This window comes from Bombyx mori, chromosome 7 (genome assembly GCF_030269925.1).
Source record: "Bombyx mori chromosome 7, ASM3026992v2".
Taxonomy (NCBI): domain Eukaryota; kingdom Metazoa; phylum Arthropoda; class Insecta; order Lepidoptera; family Bombycidae; genus Bombyx; species Bombyx mori.
The window spans coordinates 3,971,448-3,994,583 of NC_085113.1; the positions used below are offsets into that span (position 1 = coordinate 3,971,448).

The following is a 23,136-nucleotide window of genomic DNA, read 5'->3' on the forward strand; positions in this document are numbered from 1 at the left end:
GCTGTTGAAAGCATTTAATAAAGCTTTTAAACCCTGTGAGCTCTCTCTCTGGTCATTGTGAAGCCAGAATAACCCATCGAGGCTAACAGTAGACATGTAGGTTGAAGAAAAGTTCGTGGCGCTTTTACATTTTGTAACTTAGTCGCGTGCAGGGCTTTGCCGGGTTGACTTAATTGTGATGTAAGTCCCTATTCTGTTTAACTGTTTGATTAACCTTGAGCTTAACTTTAATTTGATAGAACATAGGATCTGGGTGAAAATAAATCTCATTGCTGAACATTGCTTATTTAAGACTCCCCTTTAAGGATGATTATTATTCTTTTAAAAGCCTGATCTCACAGTAAAATAAAGACTATGGTCAGATATTTCGGATTCATCTTCATTTCAGTTATGGTCACGTATATGTTGCTTTGGAAAGTAGAAAAGTTTGGAATGACCTGGTAAGAAGGTAGGTAGTCAGAAAACCTGTCGTACCAGCAAGACTTGATAAAATAAACTTAACATATTTTCGTTGAAAATGACTTGCTCAGTAATAACTTCTATCGTAATAAAATGCTTGATTACGGTAGAAGGTTTCGCTTCTGCAAACTTTATTGAGAGCATTATTGCAAAACGTTAAACTGAGTTAGCGGATATTTATAACAGTCTTAAGTTCATTACGCTCGATGCTAAATCTATAGTTCATGTTTCGAAATCATGCTTATTGATGTTCGACACGAACGTTTTGATGTCTGTGAACCTAAATATATCTCTAATGAAATATATGATGTTCTATAAAATTACATCTTTTTTATCTACCCCGGACCGGGCCGGGACCCAGTCGGGGCTATTGAAACGGCGGGACAGGGTTGACACAGAGCATATTACAATAGAAATTGGGTTGTATTTTTTTTTATCCGCGAATAATGAAACCGTGAAAGAACGAAGCGCGAATAAGGTGCTTTTACTGTACTTACTGACTTAGTAGCAAACACTTATGAGAACAGGTGGCATTTATCTTATATCAACCAAAAAAACAAGAAATTAATAGAATTTTCATTAGGTACTACGAATAATATCGCAATTAAGTACCCAATCATTTCTTGATGTCGAGTTCAAGAGCACTATTAGTGTCCTTATAAACCACTGTGGTATGTATTTTTTTTTTTAAGAAAGAATTTACACAGAATTCAGCCATTCATAAAAATTATAAAACACGTAAACTCAGTCAAACGATCACAAACTATAACTTCGCGACGGAGCAAAGGTATAGATTCCGCGCTAGATATGTGTTGCTTTCAGTCAATTAAGCTTTGCCAAAGCAATAAAATGCAATCGTAAAGTGATATAAGATAATAAAATATTAAACATAAAAAGTTATTTCTTTTGATGCGCTATCAGAAGTATATGTTGCGCTCGACCGTTTTATTTATGAAAATTAAGTAAATCACTATCCATCGATATTAGTATTATACCGACAAAATTCCAATATTAGAATAATAGTAAAAAAAAAATAAAAAAAAAAATAGTATATATAATAATAAAATAGTAATAAAGTATATAAAACAATCTTGATCTTCTTCTTCTTTTTCTCCACCTTATCCCACTAGGTGGGGTCGGCACAGCTAATTTTTCTCTTCCATTCTCTTCTATCAGCCGTCATCTCAACACTCACTCCTCTTTCTCTCATATCGTCATTCACACACTCCATCCATGTCTTCTTCGGTCGACCGCTTCCCCCTCTACCTTGCACTACCATACCATTTCCATTTATTTTTTTTCAAGATAAATCGATCTTGATCTATTTTCAACATTTAAATTTGATGTTGCACAACGCGATAGCCAACACGTTCGCATATTTTAAATCTTAATTGTATTAAAAATACATAATTGTTATTTCTGTTCTAAACCATTTAACACAGTATGGCGATCTTATTTATCTGCTTTTTAAAATATCTAAATTGTCAAATTACTTACTTAACTTTTCACTGTAACATTACGAGTAGATTAATTCTATTTCTACTTGCGGAAGCCTGTAGTTCATTTTCATTATTACAATATAATAAAATTGTATAATAACATGCTATTCGTAAGAGATCCTTAATGTCGTTGTTAATGTTAAAAAAATGTGATATTTTTATATTTTTGCTATTTGAAAATCTATATTTCGATGTAAATGATTATAATAATGAAATGAAAATCATAGAAACAAAAACGGATGAAGTAAATGGCACACCGAAAGAAGAAACAGAGAAGTCTCTTCGTGCGGCACATTGCAATGGATATACAACTGGAGACATGACCGTAAGAGGCTTGACGTAAAACCGGGCATCTGGTCGTAAAACATATTATAAATACGCAGCATGATACGAGAATATGCTACTCCGACCCCACGTAATGTGGGATAAGGGCTAGAAGAAGAAGATATATTATTTCTCGCCGGACCCGTCGCTTTCAATGAAGGATTCGATGTGTAAACTAATCCATAAACACAGAACACTGACTTTCTCACCAGATCTTCTCAGTGAGTCGCGTTTCCGTTCCGGTGATAGATACTGCGAAGCACTACTCTTGCTAGGACTAGTGTTAGTAACATCCTCTGGTTAGAGCTCCGAGATCTCACTTACGTATGCATCGCTCACTCAAGTAGGAGAGAGACAGATGTCGAACGCTGCCGAACGTGAAGGCTGATTGTGCCTCTTTGTCGCTCGTTGCGCACTCTCGCTTGCACTTCAAGCCTTAAATGGAACGCCTTAGAGCGGGGTAACGCCGCATGAGTCATGTTTTTCGTGCATGCAGCCGGCTCCATCGAATTATAAGACGTTGTCACGTTAAAAGAAACAGATTATTATTATATTTTGTGTTGATTTTTCAAGTCAATAAATCAATAATTGAATACCCTCTTGAAGACAACGCGCATATTGTTTTTTAACACCACAACAAGGTCACGGGCGCATAATTATTCAAACTACGTATACATTTAAGATAAGACAAGTCAATTCGAGGCCCGAAATCGATTAGTATGCAAAACGAGATTAACCAAAAACGTTCACCTAAACCACCCTTATCAGTTAATGATAAATGAAACTGTTTTTAAACATAATTAAAATACGATACGTCGAATTTGCATTCGCTGACCGACCTTCAACATTCCGGTGCTATATAGAACTACATTTTGTAAACGAGCGAAGAGCCTGTTTACTATTCACGGTGTGTCCACAACTAGCGTGCTTCGCTGTATCCAATGTGAAACGTATGCGACACAGTTCTATAAGGACAGATAGTTGATACGGCGGTTTTTTATTCCTGCCCATGCTGATAGTTTTGAGAGGCTATTTCAGCTTCTCCTTGACGTGTTGGTGAACTCACGGCGCTCAAACCGAGAGTGTTGCTAACACTGGCGCTAGCAAGAGTAGTGCTTCGCGGAATCTACCACTGGATCGGAAACACGACCCACTTAGAAGATCCGTCGAGAAACTCAGTGGGCTGTGTATATGGGTTAATTTACTCCGGGTTCGGCGAGGACGGTGACTGGTGCTTGAGGTACCTAAAAGCATCTTTAATGGATCGGGAGGATCCGTAATGACGTGTAACGGTGATTAATAAGGTTATTGTTGATGCGGATTGGGAATGTCATTTAGTATATTAATTTTTCTATAGAATTTAGTTGTATAATGGAGCGTAAAGAAAAGCTTCTTGATTTCTATTTCAAGCCGTTTGTATTTCTGGGATAAAAACTTAAATTATACAAGATGAACCTCGATTTTAGGTTAATATAATTATTATTATTATATCAGTCGAGAAAATTCTCTAACAAATATTACTTTGATTTAGTTTAATTAAAGCCTGAAATGTCTAAAATGTTACAGTGCAAACAACTAAGAAAAGGTACAGCTAGGTATGGAATCACAAAAATTAGTCGTTCTAAATTATAAATTTCACTTCTATTCACTTCAAAACCATATCATCTAGTTTTCGCGGCGTTTAAAAAAAAGAGCCATCAATTAACCGAAAATATCTAAACCTACTGTATTTTTTGTATACTAAGTCAACGACACGCGTACAATGAATGACATCATCGTACCAACCATGAGTGGAACAAAAAATGGGCCTGCATAATGTGTTGATAATAGACAGTTCTTAACTATCGGATGACTGACTAAATACGTAATAATTGAACCGTGCTCGCTGATTGATTGAAATGATTGAACTAGTCACAAATTATTTCGATTCCCATCCCTTTTATTTGCATTTACCGTATCATACTACTAAGGTTTTGTTGAATTCGCATTGTTTTATACAATGCTTTCTTGTTAAGTATATGTATGGACTTTAAGTACTTGATATTTATATCATTGCTCAGAATCGGTTGACAATTCATCCAATTTTATTTTTTTATTTTTTGTTAACTCACTTTAAAAACTTAGGCATACATGTAATGGTTCTTCATTGACACACATGGAAAAAAAAAATTCCCAACAATCCTGTATGAAAAGAAGGATCATATTACCCACAAAAGTTTTATAATACAGATATCAAAAATAGCTACACGACTAATTTGACACAACTAACATTTAAATGAAAAAAGACACCTATGTATTAACATTTTCGTGTTTTTTATATATTTATTTAAATTTAAATGTATATAATTTGACTTATTGAATAATAAAGTAAATAATAAAACGGTACTATATAGTAATAACGTACTATAAAATATTAGTTTCATACTAAATTTGAAAAGATAGCATTAGAAATTTAAAATCCGTAATGATGATAATATGTTAAATTTTGGCTAGACGCAATCTGTGTATTCTTACTACTGCTTTTATGTTATATTCTAACCTTTATTATTTTAATTTTACAATCAAAACTTTTCGATTAGTCCGACCTATCATTCAAATTTTAATAATAGGTTATATTATTTTAATAACCTATGAGTCGTGAAAACATAATAAAAGTACTTATTTAAATGAGTTTTGCTTAAGGCTTATTGCCGTGTTTTTTTTTTTGCCGAGGCCATTTGATATTATATCCTTAGGGTAATAACAGATTAGTAATGTTATGACGGTCTAGACACCGCCATTACGGTCTGGTAAGCCGAAGATGGCATAAGCTGTATTTAATGTAAGTGTTACATCCGCCAGTAAATATTCGCATTCGAATGGCCCCTAATTACGCTTGGCCTGTGCGAGTTGTTGGGTGAAACGCTCCGCGCTCCCAACAACAAAAGTCAATTAGGTTCGCAATTTGATGATTATGATAGTATCTGTTCGACCTTCACAAATTCTATCTGAAGGCTCTTTGAGAATAGATAGAACAAATCAAAACGCTCTTTCGACGAACAGTATCTGTAATTGTTTTATTTTTTTATTTATTTTTTTCTACTTTTCGGGCTCAGCCTGAGAGAACTTGCTTGCGCTAACAGTGCTTCCTAGAATCTACCACCGGATCGGAATCGCAACCCACTGAGAAGATCTGGCGAGAAACTCAGTTTTTTTTTGTCCTACCTATGCTGATATTCTTGAGAGGCTATATCAGCTTCTCCTTGACGTGTAGGTGAGCTCACGGGGCTCAAACCGGGTGTGTTGCTGGCACTGGCCCTAGCAAGAGCATTGCTTCGTAGAATCTACCACAGGATCGGAATCGCGACCCACTAAGAAGATCCGGCGAGAAACTCATTGGGCTCTGTCTATGAGTTAGTTCATACGTCGAATTCTTAAGTTGAAGTTAAACACTTCCTACTTACGTAGCAATGACGTTTATTTAAACAACAGGGCAGTCTAAAGAATTATTAAGCGTTTGATCACGATTTTCGAATTAATTTGATACGATACTTATTATTAGAACTTCATTCGATTCATATATAACCAATGTTTGAAGCCTGTTTGGCTAGCATTTGGCAATCGGTTGGAAGAAGTTGGTCGATCTTGGCCCAACTATAAACATTTAATAAATGATAAATTCTCCGCGTAATTGTTGTTATAAGTTTGTTTTTTGTGTTAAGAAGATCAACATATTTTAAGTGCCTAACAGACCCTCGGATTACTAGACTTTAATGGGACATGGGTTGTGTTATAAGTGCATATAACATAATCAAAGAAATATTTGTACTTAATCTTAATAATTCTATTAATAGTCTAGTAATAATTTGTAGTCGTCGTGGCCTAACGGATAAGACGTCCGATGCATTCGTGTTAGAGCGATGCACCGGTGTTCGAATCCCGCAGGCGGGTACCAATTTTTCTAATGAAATCCGTACTCAACAAATGTTCACGATTGACTTCCACGGTGAAGGAATAACATCGTGTAATAAAAATGAAACTCGCAAAATTATAATTTGCATAATTACTGGTGGTAGGACCTCTTGTGAGTCCGCGCGGGTGGGTACCACCACCCTGCCTATTTCTGCCGTGAAGCAGTAATGCGTTTCGGTTTGAAGGGTGGGGCAGACATTGTAACTACATTGAGACCTTAGAACTTATATCTCAAGGTGGGTGGCGCATTTACGTTGTGGAAGTCTATGGACTTCAGTAACCACTTAACACCAGGTGGGCTGTGAGCTCGTCCACTCATCTAAGCAAAAAAAAAAAATAATAATAATAATGTATTAATTACAATATGAAGTTACAGTCAAAATCTGTTATAACGACATCGAAGGGACTGCTCATATTCAGTCGTAAAAACCGATAGTCGTAACAACCGGTGATGTTTAATGTGTATCGTGCAAGTACAAACAAATCGATAGGGAATTATTGGAAAAATATATTTATATAATACGCGATTTTTCTTCAATATTAATTTGTTTTATTTTTCTTTGCGACATTTTGAAAGTTTCACGAATAACTCCACAAAGTTTTGGTGCGTCTTATGTATAGATAAGTAACAAACTAACTGAAGAGATATGAAGAAGCGGGCTTTGACTACCGCATGCACGTGTTTTGTTTCTAAGAATTAGAAAAGACCCTACACTAAACTAAATCCTATTGTTTTCTTTCCTGATTTTAAAAGCCATTGAAGACAAATGTGGATACCTATTCAAATTGTTTACAATACAGCTTAGCCGTTCGTTCTAACAGATCTATTTCTGCGAAATATTAGTTAAATGTGGTCGTTTTATGAGGTATGTTGTTATTACCAATGTCGTAGAAAGCAATATTTTTAATAAGGCGGTCATATGGCATTCAGCCGGGACCTTTGTTCTAGGTTATTATAACCGGCATGTTGTATTAAACGATGTCGCAGTAAACGGTTTTGACTGTACTTTCATTTACGCGCTATATTGCCATATTTGGATAATTTTTTTCAAATGTAAACTGTGGAACGAATCAGGAAACTAGCCACTCACACTGTTGTTTTATAATAAAGTCGAGAAGAAGCTCTGCAAATTATGGGAGATAAGATAATACGGTGCCTATAAGAAATTGATTTTGTAAGATTTTGGACATGGACGATTTTTTAAAAACGTGCGTTATTTGGAGAAACTCAATGGGCTAAGATCTTTGTAAGGCAATGTAGATAAGCACAATCGTATGCGATGATAAAAATGAGATAACGGGATCATCTTAAGTAGTTTCACATCATTCTCTCCCAGAGCATACAAAACACATAGAAAGCTGAAGGTTGCTTGAAATGAATTTGAAACTTTGCAAGCATAATCCAAACCAAGGTACTACGTATTATAATTTTGTATCGAGCTGGTTTTATGATGATTATATCAAAGTTCGGTGACGGAAACCCAAAATAGAAATCAGTAAACCGACCAAGATTGGATTCATCACATTTGTCTTATGAAGCTCATTCATTCCGGTTTTTTAAATAGTTTGATCAGTAGTAGTGGGCTGTCGGTTCATACATATCATATATACATGTATACTCCTTTGCTTATCTCTCTCTTTCTCTTAAATAGGTCCTCTCATTATTGAGGATCGTGACTCCGTTTGATTCCACCAACTAGCTGTCTCCATCGATCCCGTTCTGTAGCTTGGTGGAGTGCGTCGCTTATATTGGGGGAAAAAATATTCAAACACATTACAAGTACTGTTGATCCATAAAACAATATAAGCCTGTAACATGATACGCATAGTACGTGATAGTAAGCTCTGTATGGCCGTCAAAGTAGTGCTTTACGTCATAGAAACAAACTAGTGGAATTTTAGCACGACCTCGGTGACAAACCGGCTAATCCATCAAAACGGTATTTGATTTCACCGCGTCAAATGTCACGGTCAAATCGACGGAATCAATTTAAAAAAAAAAAAACTCTATTTATTTTTTTGCTCTTGCAACACAAACGTAATTGTGCATTACAGCTGACCTTGATTACGATGAATAAGTAAACAAGGTTTTTAGGTTATTTTATTTTAATGAAAAAAAAAACAGTTTTGTGATTTCCTTTTAATAGAACTAAGAGCTATACATTGAAAGGTGTTTATACTTAACCATGAAAAAAAATAGATTACGGATCCATCCTTATACGTCACCCGGGCGATTCAGTTGGAACATTGCAAAGTTGTTTATTGCGTAAATGCTACTGACATAGTGCCATTAGGACCCGAGTGGCCACGGGTCTTTTTAGCCAATGAGTGCAATTCTAGTAGAGTAACAAGTCAGGAACATGCTCTGATGAGATATTAAACAAATGAAATTGGCATTGATTGCTTTAACAGTTTTATTATACATACATATCGAGGGGTGAAAGGCTTAAGCGACATTTATCTTTGCAATTAAAGGTCCATTTTATTTGGTATTAGCATCAACAGTTCACTGTTTTTAATTGAACTTCAATTATGTTTGCTCCATTCAAATATCCAAAATATAAAAATATCCAAAAACTTTTTTTGCTACGATATTTTCTCCAAGTACCTACTATTAATGTTTAAACGTGCTCTCCTGTAAAATTACAAAAATATCACTTAAATAAAATAGCATTTCACGTCTCGTTATATATTTGTTTTTACAATACAATTAGGGCAGAGGGACCGTAATAATTCAATTATTTTATTCTTTAGCATTAAATGATAAATGTAAAAATTTCTCATACTGATCTCGGTTTCAGATTATTTCGGACTTGTTACCCTTTGGAATTGATTACAGTTTATCTTATTAATAGAATCACTGCAGGTGCACGTGTGTCCCCAATACAATCAAACTTCAGTGAACACTATGGGTTTCACGCAGTTATAAATGCATATAACATTTTCATAGAAAAATATCTAAGCTCAAAACCGGCACAAAATTTGCACATACTCACAACCCTCTAAAAAAAGTCCCCTTATACTTAACATTTTTAATGTTACAGTTAATGATTTTTTTAGCCAAACTATTAACTATTCCTATTTTAATACGAATTTTAATACGATAAATTACGAAATTAAATATACATAAGTGTTGCTCAGGCATTTGCATAATTGTCTTTATTAATCTTCTATATATTTATCGATGTCTATTGCCCCTGTCTTTGTGAAACAACTTTCTTTTTGTTTCTTGCTCCCAAACAATTTGATAAGATTTTGTATCTTATATCTAAAATATTATAGAAATATTACTGTATGTTTTTAAACTGTCAATAAAAAAACAAAAGACAAAATCTAATACATTAACTAAAATTTGAGGGGTCATTGAATCCCGTCAGATTTCAATCATTGGGCTAACATCAGCTTACTAGTGGTAGGACCTCTTGTGAGTTCGCGCGGGTAGGTACCACCACCCTGCCTATTTCTGCCGTGAAGCAGTAATGCGTTTCGGTTTGAAGGGCGTTGCAGCCGTTGTAAATATACTTGAGAGCACTTTATTTCTGTGCTTGAGACCTTAGAACTTATATCTCTAGGTGGATGGCGCATTTACGTTTTAGATGTCTATGGGCTCCAGTAACTACTTAACACTAGGTGGCCTGTGAGCTCGTCCACCCAGCTAAGCAATAAAACAATTATAAAAAAGTCAGATTCAATACACAAGTTTGGGAACATAGTCTATCTTACTGTCAGGTCTATAATATGTAGTTATTAAAACTGTATTCTGCGTTGTGTAATATGTATGTGTAGTGTAAGTGAATTAATGAATCAACTTCAGTAATAACCATATCAAGGTCCGAATGGATTTAACAAATGCACAATAACACATGTCAATAGAGTTCGAGTGGCACAGAAATACGAATAAATAAATAATTTTTAAAATAAATAAACAGTATTTTGGACATTATAACACTAAGTCAACAATACTACAAATTGGTAAGGATCTATGTATGACACATTCACGAAAACAATACAATTCATACTTTTTGACGAAGCATGTTGCTGATAACTTTATTTCTGTAATCTGACGAAGCATGTTGCGGATAATAACATGTACTTTTAGGTTAGGAATATTGTGTTCTTTTTTTTAAAATAATAAATTCATACTTTAAAACTTAATGTTAAATATTGTAATAGTGTTAGTTCAGGAGATTGACATAGGCTATGTTATATCTCAAAAAAAGTCTTCTCAAACCTACAGGAACCTAGACACGTTTCCTTGAAAACGCAACCGAAGCTGCGGGTAACAGCTAGTCATTATACAAACACCTTAAAGCGACAAAGTAATAATGAAAACAACTCGAAACAAAATCGTATGTTCTGCACATAATTTCCTACACCCCTCCCCGTTAGATATACATACTGTTGTCATTGCCACCGTCCTGTCTTTTTAAAGTAGTCAAAATAAACGTCTATGCTGACGTATTCCAAAGCGTCAGCGTCAGCATCAAATACTTAGCTTTCGACCTAATGTCAAAGTGGACAGCACTAGTCGCGTTGATTACCATTGACATTAATAGGACAAATAAATATATCGACTCAAGACACCTGCTGTGATCTCAATTTCCTACTAAACGCGCACTTAAAAATCACTCCGAAACAGTAAATTTATTCGGCACTCTCACTTTCATTTCAGTTTTTATGAATGGACTTACGAAATACACCCAAATGGAATTATAAAATCTTAAGTTATGGGGCGATGTGGGTGTCGAAATTACGATAAGAGAGGAATCCGAAGTGTGCAAGTCGTATTATATGCTTCCATCAACGTAAGGTTATAACAATACGTGGTATTCAATGACCGATGAGTGTTGCGGTATTTTGAAGACGCTTGTTTGTTTCTTGCTTTTTTTTTCTCCTACCTATGGTGATAGCCTGGAGAGGCTATTTCAGCGTGTGGGTGAGCTCTAGGGGCTATCGGCTGTATCTGTTTGTTTGAACTTGCCTTGAGATAGTCGATGAGCTTCAGCCAATACTGGTACTCCTTCGCGAGTGGGTCACCCACGCCGTCCAGCCGCCCCAGCCGCACGAGGCCCAGCAATAAACAGCCCGCCCTGGGACCAACGCGAGACTAAATGCTACCTATGTTGATAGCCTTGAGAGGCTATTTCAGCTTCTCCTTGACGTGTAGGTGAGCTCACGGGGCTCAAACCGGAGGTGTTGCTAACACTGACCCTAGCAAGAGCAGTGCTCCGCAGAATCTACTACCGGATCGGAAACGCGACCCACTGAGAAAATCCGGACTGGGTCTGTAGGTTAATTTACTCACCGAGCCCTTCATCGCAAGCGAGGGGCTTTGCGAGGACGATTTCTTGCTAATAATTATGTTGAGTACTTAATACTAAGACACTGTTTATGGTACAAGTCAGTCTAAAACTATTTTTGTTGCCTGGCGGGTAACCATCGCAGAACACAAGTTATTTGACGGATCTCTGAATCTCGCTTACGACATTTTCAAGTAAGGCTTGCATATATACAAGTTCCGAACAACAACATTCGGACCGTCGGTCTACAGAGCAATTTAACCCGCTCGGTAGAAGATCTTCCCTTTATCCCCTCAGTTGTATGTTCGATATGGGGACATGGATTCTTGATCAATCAGCGTATTCTACGACGTAAATCCTACCACCCGCCATGAGATAAGGTGGAAAATTAGTTAGAGTTAAGAGGTTAGATAATATTAAGAATACTAGAATACATAATAATAGAATTAAGAATAACAGCATACCTTAGTTAAGAAGTTAGATAAAATTTACAATATCTCGCCCTTCGAGAAGGAACGCTGTGCACATAATACAGCCTTCCACTGGTTTCCACTAAATTGGGGATAGCAGCAAGTAAAGCATTGTAAGAAGTTTTGTTGTTTTCAATAAAAAAATAGTTATTTCATTAGGTGCAGTCAATTGTGCCTATGTATAAAAATACTAAGCTAAGAATTACATAGCGCTTTTGAAATAAAAATAGTTTTTTTCTAATTAGCCACGGTCATTGTTGAAATGACAACTACTGAAACATACATAAACACAGGGTAATTGCGCGTAATTATTTTAAAAACATGCCTTGTCTATGTCTATCTATCTATATATATAAAAAATAATTGCTGTTCGTTAGTCGCGCTAAAACTCGAGAACGGCTGGACCGATTTGACTAATTTTGGTCTTGAATTACTTGTGGAAGTCTAGAGAAAGCTTAAAATGTAGATAAATATGAAAATGCTCGGAATTAAATAAAAATAACAATTTTATTTTTCTTTTGAGGTGTCCCCCGTCGGACGGATTCCTTTTGTTTGTTTTAAGTTTATTTTATACAAAAGTTTAGGTATTTTATTTATCGATTGAGGCACTACGAAGTCTGCCGGGTCAGCTAGTATTTCTAATATCAAAATTGAAGACTGAAATATCCGAACAAATGTTAAGAAAACACCTAATAATGCAAGAATTAAACTTTAAACAGCAAACGTTATGTATTGTAGAATTTAATTCAGTAAATGTATAATGAAGTCTTCAAGTAAAACCAACAGGCGGTTCTTGAGAATCTGGCTTACCTTGGCTATTATTTCCTACTTGTCCGGTCTGCATCTAGACTGTAATGAACGATCCGAAAGAAATCGACATTTTATCGACCGTATTGCGGATAAGGAAATTGTTTTATGGCCGATACCGAGTTTGTGGTTTTACTATTTATAAAAAATACACGATAGTGTCGCAACGAAAAAAAATATAACAACTAATAAATTGAAATATGATCAGTAATTCTAAAGCTACACTTGTTTAATATAATTAGAATATCTAAATCTGTTTGTTATCTTATTCGTTCGTGCGTGATTCATGTGATTGAGTAAAATCTTTCCATAGTTTTTATTGGCACTTCAGATTTCTTGCACGAAAAGCTGTGTGCTCAGTGGTCGTCACTATAAATTTTATTTCATAGCAATATGTAGCCGAATTTTATTTGTAATTGAACCACACAATAAATGCAGCATGTTTTTTTTTTACCTATGCTGATAGCCTTGAGAGGCTATTTCAGCTTCACCCTAACGTTTGTAGTTTTGTAGGTGAGCTCACGGGGCTCAACTAAAGAGTTGCTAACACTGACCCTAGCAAGAGCAGTGCTTCGCAGAATCTACCACCGGACCGGAAACGCGACCCACTGAGAAGATTCGGCGAGAAACTCAGTGGGCTGTGTCTATGGGTTAGTTCGCTCGTCGAGCCCTTCGTCGCAAGCGACGGGTTCGACGAGGACGGTGACTGTGCAGCGTGGAATCTGTGTGGTTAATACGCGAAACAATCTATGTAGATTCATTTTTGTTTACAAGCCTTCTCCTCTTTCTTGCTTCAAGTGGTTTATTGATTTTGTAGTTTACGGGAGGAAAATTCATTCGTAAATGAGTATGAGAAATTAATCTCTATTGTTTCTGTGCTCTTTTTATGATTAACCACCGCTATAGTGAGTGAAAGATTTGAATAAACATTTAGACTTTAAAAACCTATTTTTCTAAGAACGTAGCCGTTGTAAGGATGCGGAAGTGACGTTGTTTACTTATCGATAAAGCTTCACCCGAAGGAAGTAACTCGTTAGCGGAGCGTTAAGTGAATACGAATTATTGATAGACGTGTATTTATTTTAAGGATGATTCGATTGACAACATTGTATTTAAAAAAAAAATGACAAGATGTTTTTTTATGTGAAAAAAGGGAGAGAAATGATTTAAACAAATCTCAAAAAATCTTTTATGAGATATTTATTTTTATGTAATTTAATTCGCTTATGTTTTCACTAAAATATACTTAAGACAAGATATTGTAAAACAATTGAAAAACATATTTTTATATGTATTATCATATATGTATAAGTATATTGTATCATATTGCATAGCTATGTTATAGCTATTTCAATGTTCACATACAATTTAATTCAAATAATTGAGAATAAATTCCGCGATAGACACTATCATTAAACTCATTAATTATTTCGAAATTATATACTAAATTATATTTGTAATGTGAGTAATCGTGTTATGTGAGCTAAGTTTGTTTCCGTTTATCTATTTATGTATAATAATTAAACATTAAATTTTATTAGTAAATGTTTTTTTAAGGTATAATTACCTACGATAATTATGACTCCATTGATTTCATTGGTTTAATTAAAAATCAATTTTGTTGTAAACACGGTGATTAAAAATATTGCTATGTGTTAACTTATTGATTGCGTATCTCATTCGCTCGTAATTAACAACACTTGTCGATTATTGAATAGGAATCATTAAAAATAATTAAATTAAACTACATATTTTTAATGGTTTTAAAAAGGTGTAGTTTGTTTTAAATTATCATTTGTTGATTTATATCATACAGAAAAGGAACGTACCGTTTTGCCACGACAGAGCGAACAAATCTTCGTCGTGCAGCCATCTCAGATCGCCAATTATAGCAGACATATCAGCGTTGAACGACATTTAACATGATAACTGCATAAGCACACTATAAACGAACAATACACATCGACACTATTGGGATCACATCACTTTACTGCACTATAAAAACATGCGACATCTCATCACGGCAGTTTACTAACGAAAATACATTAGAAACGTTTTGTATTCCACTTATTGACACATGTCAGAGCGTAGAACGTGCCGAAAACGCCCCGATCAAGTGAAAATGTTAGTTGTTTTTGACAGCTGACAATCGATCTTAAGCACGAGGTTAACGAACGCGCGTCGCGCTACGCGTGCAGTGCGCGTCGGCGAAGCGAACTGACTGCTAAACAGACAAGCCGGTCCACAACAAGCGGGGGGCCGCACGTCCTAAAACTACATTATCGATAAACCGCAACTATCGACAAATAACATCACTAAAATCGCTACTCCGCGTGAAATCCAGAGGCGCGTTTACGACTCTCGCACGTAAGAAGTTAATTAAATTACGTATGTGATATTCGGTAAGATATTTTTAATCGGCGTGAATTTTTTTTAAGTGCTGTTCGTAATTAGCTTTGCTTTGGCGCTTACGGCTGCCGTTAGCGGTGGTTTTGACTTTTTAAATACACTATATTAAACACAGTTTGACATGGTTCGTTTTATGTTTTTACAGGTTGTATTATGAAGTGATAACGTATGGTTTATTTAGTGTTATCACCGCTCCGTTCCTAATTGATTCTTACGCAAACTAAGAGGTAAGCTCAAAAGCGGTTCAATTCACGATCTTTATAGCAATATTGCTTTTTAGAACAAAAACGCAAGTGAACTAACCTGTTAAACAGAACGTATACGAGATAGCTTACAGTGTGTATAAATGTTATCTGTTTGCTTGAACTTAGATAAAACGTAAACGAGTCATGATTCGAAATTAGGATGTTGATAACTCGCAGCGTCGAGTTTCATCAGACGTTATTAAATGATAAGGAATTTTAGAGTGTTTTGTGAGAAAAAAGTGTACACAATACGATGGAATTCTTCACATCTACTTTTAGATAAAAAATGTAGACAACGTATTCATGTAAACGTATAAATCTGTTTTTTTGTTTGTTTTAGAGATACATAGTTGAACTACAATGTTTACTGCGCCCCAATTATGAAGATGATTCTTCCTAAATGTGTATATGAATCAAAAAATTTGTACCCCATTATATGAAAATAAGAGTATGAAATTTCCCACACTTATAGAGAATATAGAGAAGAAGTGGAGGACAATGTATTTGACACACACACACGAATATAATATACTCTTTTGTTTATTGTTAAAGTCTGTGTACAAATTGAAAATAGATTGATATTGTTTGTCTATAATATTATGTGTTGCCTTGGCGAAATCTGTGATTATAGAAGTAAAGTCTTTGACAATAGAATAATAATAATGTTCAAACTTATTATTTAAATTAATAATTACGGTAGTACTAATAAAATACATCGCCTGCTTATGTTAAAAAAAATACCGCAACTGATGCTAAGGTACAATTAATTTGCACGGAAGTGGACGGGGCCTATTACACTCGGTTGCAATTAAATTGGTCGCAATCGATGTATATTATAATAGAGCTTTTGTTTAGATTTGGAATGGTAATAACTGTTATTGTGTGAGCGTTACATAAAAATAATCGATTTTATTCTTTCGTAACATAATAAATATTAGTTTCGATTTTTGTTGGCTGTATCGTGTTTGTAGTTTGTGAAGCATATTTGTGAGTACGCCGCGTAGGGGTTTTAAGAGTTTTAATGCGTTCAGTTATGCTTAGAATCTTTCTGAAGGATCGAACCTTCGACATAGCACAGCGGATTAGTGAGCTGAAGTGGAAATACGTACTTAACAAATGTTCACGATTGACTTCCGCGGTGAAGGAATAACATCGCGTAGTAAAAATCAAACCAGCAAAATTATAATTTTACGTAATTACTGGTGGTAGAACCTCCTGTGAGTCCGCGGGTAGGTACCACCACCCTGCTTATATCTGCCATGAAGCAGCAATGCGTTTCGCTTTAAAGAGTGGTTCAGCCGTTGTAACTATAGACCTTAGAACTTATATCTCAAGGTGGGTGGCGCATTTACGTGGGCTCCAATAACCATTTCACACCAGGTGGGCCGTGAGCTCGTCCATCCAACTAAACAATATCAGCCGGACAACTGACAACCGTTAGGATAAACGCATTCTTGAGTGGTGAACGGGAATTGGCAACGCCCTCGTCTCGGTAGAGTAACGATCTATGCAGGGTGGCTGGCAAAAGCTGGATGAGAAAAGCCTAGGAACGTGCTCAGTGGCGTGCAATTGGAGATGCTTATGACCAGCTGTGAATTACTATAGGCTTTATATGTTTGCTCTCGCTCTGCGAAACATCGTGCCACATGGCGTCGCATCGCGAGAGCATCGGTATCGCAGGATCCGACTGATGCATGACCACGACCACTCTGTCAAGAGTGTACGAATAGAAAGAAGAAGAATATTGATGAAGAATGCGTTCAAGGTCAAAATGTAATATAGTATACGAAATATTAACATAAAATGAAGAAAACGGACTTCAATGAAAAAAAATATGCATCATTATTTAAATTCAAAAACTATGGGTCAGACTGCGATAAAATTTCTCTCAAATTTAGAGAAAAAAAAACATCAAAATCCTTTCACTTAGACAAAAAAATATAAAATGAAATCCAATCCAATCGATGATATTCTTAAACTTTTTTAAGTCGATTTAATATGATTTTTGTTTACCTTGTTTGCACGTAAAACCTTGTTACACATTTTATTAATGTCATTTCACACTAAAGTGTGATATTTCAAGGCACCGTCTGTAGATCATAATGAAAAAAAATATATTCCAAAAGGTCAATGCACGATGGCTGTGATTGGCTGATAATATCTTCCATTTTTGGGAAGAGGGTTCGTTCTTCTTGAAGGGCAATAGTAGAGTGCAACAGTTCCGTCAGATCCAATAACCTTTGCACTAGACGTCTTCAGCTCTAACGCTAGGAGTAGGCTTAGGAACCCCGGTAACCGTACTCGTCGAACTCGACAAAGAGGTTGACGTGCAACCTAACCCATGCATCAGCCCACTGAGTTTCTCACCGGATCTTCTCAGCAGGTCGCGATTCCGATCCAGTAGTAGATTCATTCGCGAGGCAATTGCTTTTGAGTTGTTAGGTCTCCTTCGGAGGCGCTCGGGCAGTTGTTAGCAAACTCCACCCCTCCTGGCTAAGCCTTTGCTCGCCCACCTGTACTGGTGAAACTGGAAAGGCCTTCGGGCCATCAGTAACCTTTCAATCATAAAAAAAAACTATAAATGTCGCGTACCACGATTCTCAAAGCCAAACAACACATTTAACAAGCAATAAACATCATGTAATATTGAACGTGCATAGAAATGCGTAATTACTTGAACTTTGGTAGGCAGTGGCTTAGCTCTTCCCCTGACATTGCTGACGTCCATGAGCCACGGTAACCACTCACTATCAGGCAAAAAAAAACATATTGTGCTTACCAATCGGTGCCGCATTCTGCCTATTTTTGCCGCACAGTATTCAGGCTTAAAGCAAGCTCACGAATGTATAGTTGTCTGCTTGGGGGGCTTTTTAACGATAATTATGTCCCTTTTTTTCGAATGCTATTGTCGGTTAATAACCCTACGACCCATTCACGTAGCTCAGAGGCTTACTCTACTTATGCCTTATTCAACAACGCCAGCATATTAGTATCTTTATAAAATATTATTAATTCTATACATTCTTCTTCATCTTGCCCTTATCCCAAATTATGTAGGATTGGCGGAGAATGTCCTCGTATTTGCTGCATAGGAATTTGGCATGAGGTTTCCCACCGGCCTGGCTTCAACCCTCCTCAGGTTATATCTCCAGCAGTATATCAATTGCAACATATACTATACGAAGCGACTTTTGTGTTTCTTCAATAGGCATCGATATATTACCACCATTATTGGTAATATATCGATGTCAATAGGTGTTTCTTTTACTTCATCCGTTTTTAGTTCTATTTCTCCAGTCTTTATATCTTCTATTTCTATTTATCCGGTTATTGTAAACATTTACGGTACAAATTCAGTTTTTCTTATACCAAAAAAGATTATACATATTTATACTATAAAACTGTACTGTAAAAACGGAGACCTTATAACTCATATCTCATGGTAGATGGCGGTATCTATATCTATGGGTTCCGGTAACTACTTAACGTCAGGTGAGCCGTGAGTTCGTCCAACTTAAGCAATAAAAAAACTAAGTATACTTTGATGCCACGACATTGAATTCACACTATACGTTAATTACGATGAAGCATCTACTCAACTTTAGAATAGAATTTGTGAACAGCTTTATTATAATAATATTTTATGTTAGCGTCGAGATATTTTCGTAGTTCATAAATAAATTTAGGAACGGAGTTAAATTTTACCAAGTGAATGTGTATTTAAATAAAAGGATATAATTACAGCAGCTACACAAAACTGTTTTAATAGAAAAAAAGGAAAGGGAAATCGTACATTAAAATATTTATAAATCGAATTGGATTGTTCTCACTTTAAAATTTGGAAATATTTTAAATTAGAACCTCGTGGTATCTAAAAGTTTACGATTTAATAAGCGGCTTTACCATATCAATAATAGTCTTAAATTCAGTGAAATTCAAATTTGACATATTATTCCAAAACGAAGATTCCTAAAAAAAATCGACCGACGACAATTCAAAATAAGAATTATTTATTTAAGGTACAGTCTTAATAGAGCAAATTGTGTAATGAAAAAAAAAGGGTGCGTGTACTTATGTACGCGCGTAAGAAGTTATACTTTATTGTTATTAAGTTTATTTCTTTTTTTTTAAATATTAAATAATTAATAATAAATATTTAACGTTAATAATTTAAAAAATGAATGCTAATAACACTTTTTTACGAGTGTATATGCGCGAAAGTTCACCTGCGGCTATATTCAGACTCGCCAAGTTACGTCGGTTGTATTGTAATGAGCGATTTAGTGGGCAACTTCATTTCTGTTAATTTTGTGTCACGGTGCGCGCGCATCGTAAAATTTCACTCTCATCAATTTTTCATAACGCGCCTTAAGAAGTATAACGTCAAAAAAAGAAATTATATTAATTTTGATAAGTGTCTCCATAAGACCTGCACAACCATTACATTTCAGAAAAGGACTCACTGGAGACATACTTTAGTAAAACTACCAAGAGTCATTTATTGTCTTAGCTGTCTCTAAAGAGGATTTATTAAGCGCCCCCGATTTAGAGCTGTGTGCTGATTGTTCTTGCAAAACAGTCAATGGTTCTTGATGACTGAACATGCTCACATTAATTTCAACTGTATACCCGAAAACGTCGAAATCTGTTCGACTTTCTTTGATGCTTAAAATGTGTCTTAACTTAAAGCAACCGGATGCATACGAATTAAGAAATGATTTGAAATCTGTTTTTGAACTCAGTTTTGATTCAAATTCAAATTCAAAATCATTTATTTCAACTTAGATGTCAGCATAACACACTTGTTGAATGTCAAAACATATTTTTTTTAAGGGATTTTATGACCTGGTAACTGAGACCTTTAAGTCATGTCTTATTTTAATTTATATTCATATTTTTATGAAAAATGATATTATGGAGTGAAATGAAATGAAGATGATTAATTTGAGACATTAATCAACTGGGATGAAATTAAATGAGATGATACGGGATGAAATATAATCTCAGTAAAATGGTGGTCATTTACTAAGATTTTTTCAGTGGACTTTTTGGAGGATCCCGAGAAGTTACGTCCAGCGGCTTTATTTCATTTTCCCACATTTGTGCACTTTCACAGATATTGAACAGTTAATAAACCACCATTATTACACATTTAAACCCGAAGAAACACTAAATAGACAAAATAAAACAAATCACACAACTTCACTCCTCGCGTTCCCGCCAAAAAGTCCATGACAAAATATAAATAAAAATTTTAACTCTACCACCGGTTCCAAAAAGAGCCACAGTCCTGAGAGAACCGGCGAAACAAACTCAGCAGGTTTTTTGTTTTTGTTTTTTCTCATACATTTTCTTTTTTTTTTTAATAATTTGTTGTAAAACTTACTTCTCATACTGAAGATACAATTTTACTTCACGCTTTCTAATGCATTATTCTACTAAAATGTATCACAAAAACGTTTTGTGAAAATTAAAGCAAAACAAGACGATTACTGGACAGTCTCGCGTTTGTTACTACGTAATGACGTTCCAAATTCAAAAATAATTCAAATCTCGAACCACCGCACCGTGACGCCTCATAGACAATTACTTCGCGTAAGTCGCATGAACTAGCCAATTTTAAATGAGCCGTTCCTATACGAAAAGTCATTCTTCGTTACATTCTTTGGATGAAACGGAATAGGAAGCGGGGCTCCGTCTAAAATGGTCCTTGTGGATTACGTTAGAAATGACAGCTAAATTGTTATTTCAACGTTGGTACTTATTCCAAGCAGTTCGTATTATTATTTTCGGTGTGTGTGTGTGTGGTGAAGCAACGTGTTCCAATATGTTATTAGAACTAATTTAAATATGCAACACAAAGGAAATTATAGGGAACGAAAAACTCCGGAAACGGAGAAAAATAAATACCTACTTATTACGTATTTTTTGCAAATTCGATTCAAAGGATGTTTTGTGGTTTTTGCAGTAGCTTATTTAGTATTAAACGCAACTGTCATTCGTATTATTGACAATAGCAGTATATAATAAGCTGGTAACCGTGAGCGTCCGTGAACACTCAATAAAAATCATAAAGATAGAAGACCGTGAAAACTCAAAATACGCTGTGCCAGCTTATCTCTTATCTTTTCGTAACTACCGCCATTAACAGAGCGTCGTGGAAAAATAGATTACTTGCATAGTATCAGATGGCAAGTAAGATCGTCAGTTACTACATAGGAACCAATACAATAATCGAAGAAAAGTAGTACTTGGAGCCTGGGTGTGCATTTACACGAAAAAAAATCCTACCTTTAAACTTTAATTTATTTATTTATTACATTCTCGGATTTTGGAATGGTCTATGTGACGGTATCTTAGCGTCGGACATAGACTTAAATCTGTGACGTCAGATACGATCCACACCGCAATGCACGAGCGTATAATAAACGTCACATTAAAGTCGCTCAATCAATGAATTGAACGTACCAAAAAGGATATTATCAAATTACAACGGGAAATTGTGTGGCGCGTGCGCGAAACTGAAACCGCGCTGACTCATTATGTCGTGTGGCTCAAACTCCGAAATATGGCGATTATTATACTATATGTATTAAAACAAACGAACTTACAGTCGTGGTCAACTAATTAGGGACAATCTCTAGTTAAGCCAAATTGTGAATATTTTTTTTATTTTCCAACGAGTCTTAGCAATATTCCATATCTTTTACATGTAAGTGTAATTAGTCATTTATGTGCGCGATTATACAAACAATAACAACTTCTTAAACATTAAACCTCTTTACAGTATAGCTGATACAATATCATAGTGCTATTGGTTCAAAGATTGCTGGCTGGCCATTTAATTAGGGACACTGAGGTATTGCGTTCTAATTTCTAAATTGGAATTTTAATACTTTTTTGTTTCTTTTATTATTGTTTAATGGTCGTTTTGGCGGCAATCCAGATTTTTTATTTTAAGTTTTGAGAAATATTTTGAAGAAAAATGGGCAAAAATAAAAGTTGCGATCCAACACTACGAAAAATTATCATGAAGTTTGTCGAGCGAGCATGGTTGGTCATACCGAAGGATAGCACAACATTTAAATTGTTCAAAAACTATGGCATGCAATGCAGTGCAACATTTCAAGCGCTATAACACAGCTTTAAATGTGTCCAGAACAAAAAGATCGAGAAAAACGACTCCGCAAGAAGATAGAATGATAACCAGGTTAGCTAAGAAAGATCCGTTTCTAGCCTCTATTTTAATTAAACACGAAGTGTTTGGGGCAAACGAAAGAGCCGGTGTATCTGCGAGGACCATTCGACGACGTTTGGTAGAAGCAGGGTTGTTCGGAAGAGTGGCTCGCAAAGTACCGTTGTTGAAGAAAGAACATAGAAATGCTCGTTTGCCATTTGCACGTAAATATGGACATTGGACCTTCGCCCAATGGCAACATGTACTTTTTTCTGACGAGACCAAGGTTAATTTGATTTCTTCAGATGGAAGGCAATATGTACGGCGTCCTGTAAAAGCGGAAATGAATCCAAGATTCACAAAAAAACAGGTGAAACATGGCGGTGGAAACATTAAAATATGGGGTTCATTTTCTGGACGTGGAGTGGGACCTGTGAGGAAAGTTCAGGGTAACTTAGACCAACATCAATACAAGGCAATATTGGAAGAAACTAT

At 35.6% G+C, this 23,136-nt stretch overlaps 1 protein-coding gene and 1 long non-coding RNA gene across 3 annotated transcripts in view; one reads left to right on the top strand and one right to left on the bottom strand.

Annotated features, from left to right (window-relative positions):
• Positions 1–23,136, bottom strand: part of LOC101737427 (rho GTPase-activating protein 7) — a 371,551-nt gene that overhangs the window by 309,869 nt on the left and 38,546 nt on the right. Inside the window, exon 1 of one of the 2 annotated variants that reach the window (XM_062669352.1) lies at positions 14,640–15,070. The exons of the other annotated variant lie outside the window; for it this stretch is intronic. Coding sequence (XP_062525336.1) covers positions 14,640–14,727 — 88 coding nt within the window. The 5' untranslated portion in view covers positions 14,728–15,070. Of the gene's footprint in view, positions 1–14,639; positions 15,071–23,136 lie in introns of those variants that run through there. 2 annotated transcript variants of the gene reach the window in all.
• LOC134199115 (uncharacterized) lies at positions 15,364–16,059 on the top strand. The gene is made up of 2 exons (XR_009973468.1): positions 15,364–15,446; positions 15,805–16,059. It is a non-coding gene; the product is annotated as an uncharacterized LOC134199115 (long non-coding RNA).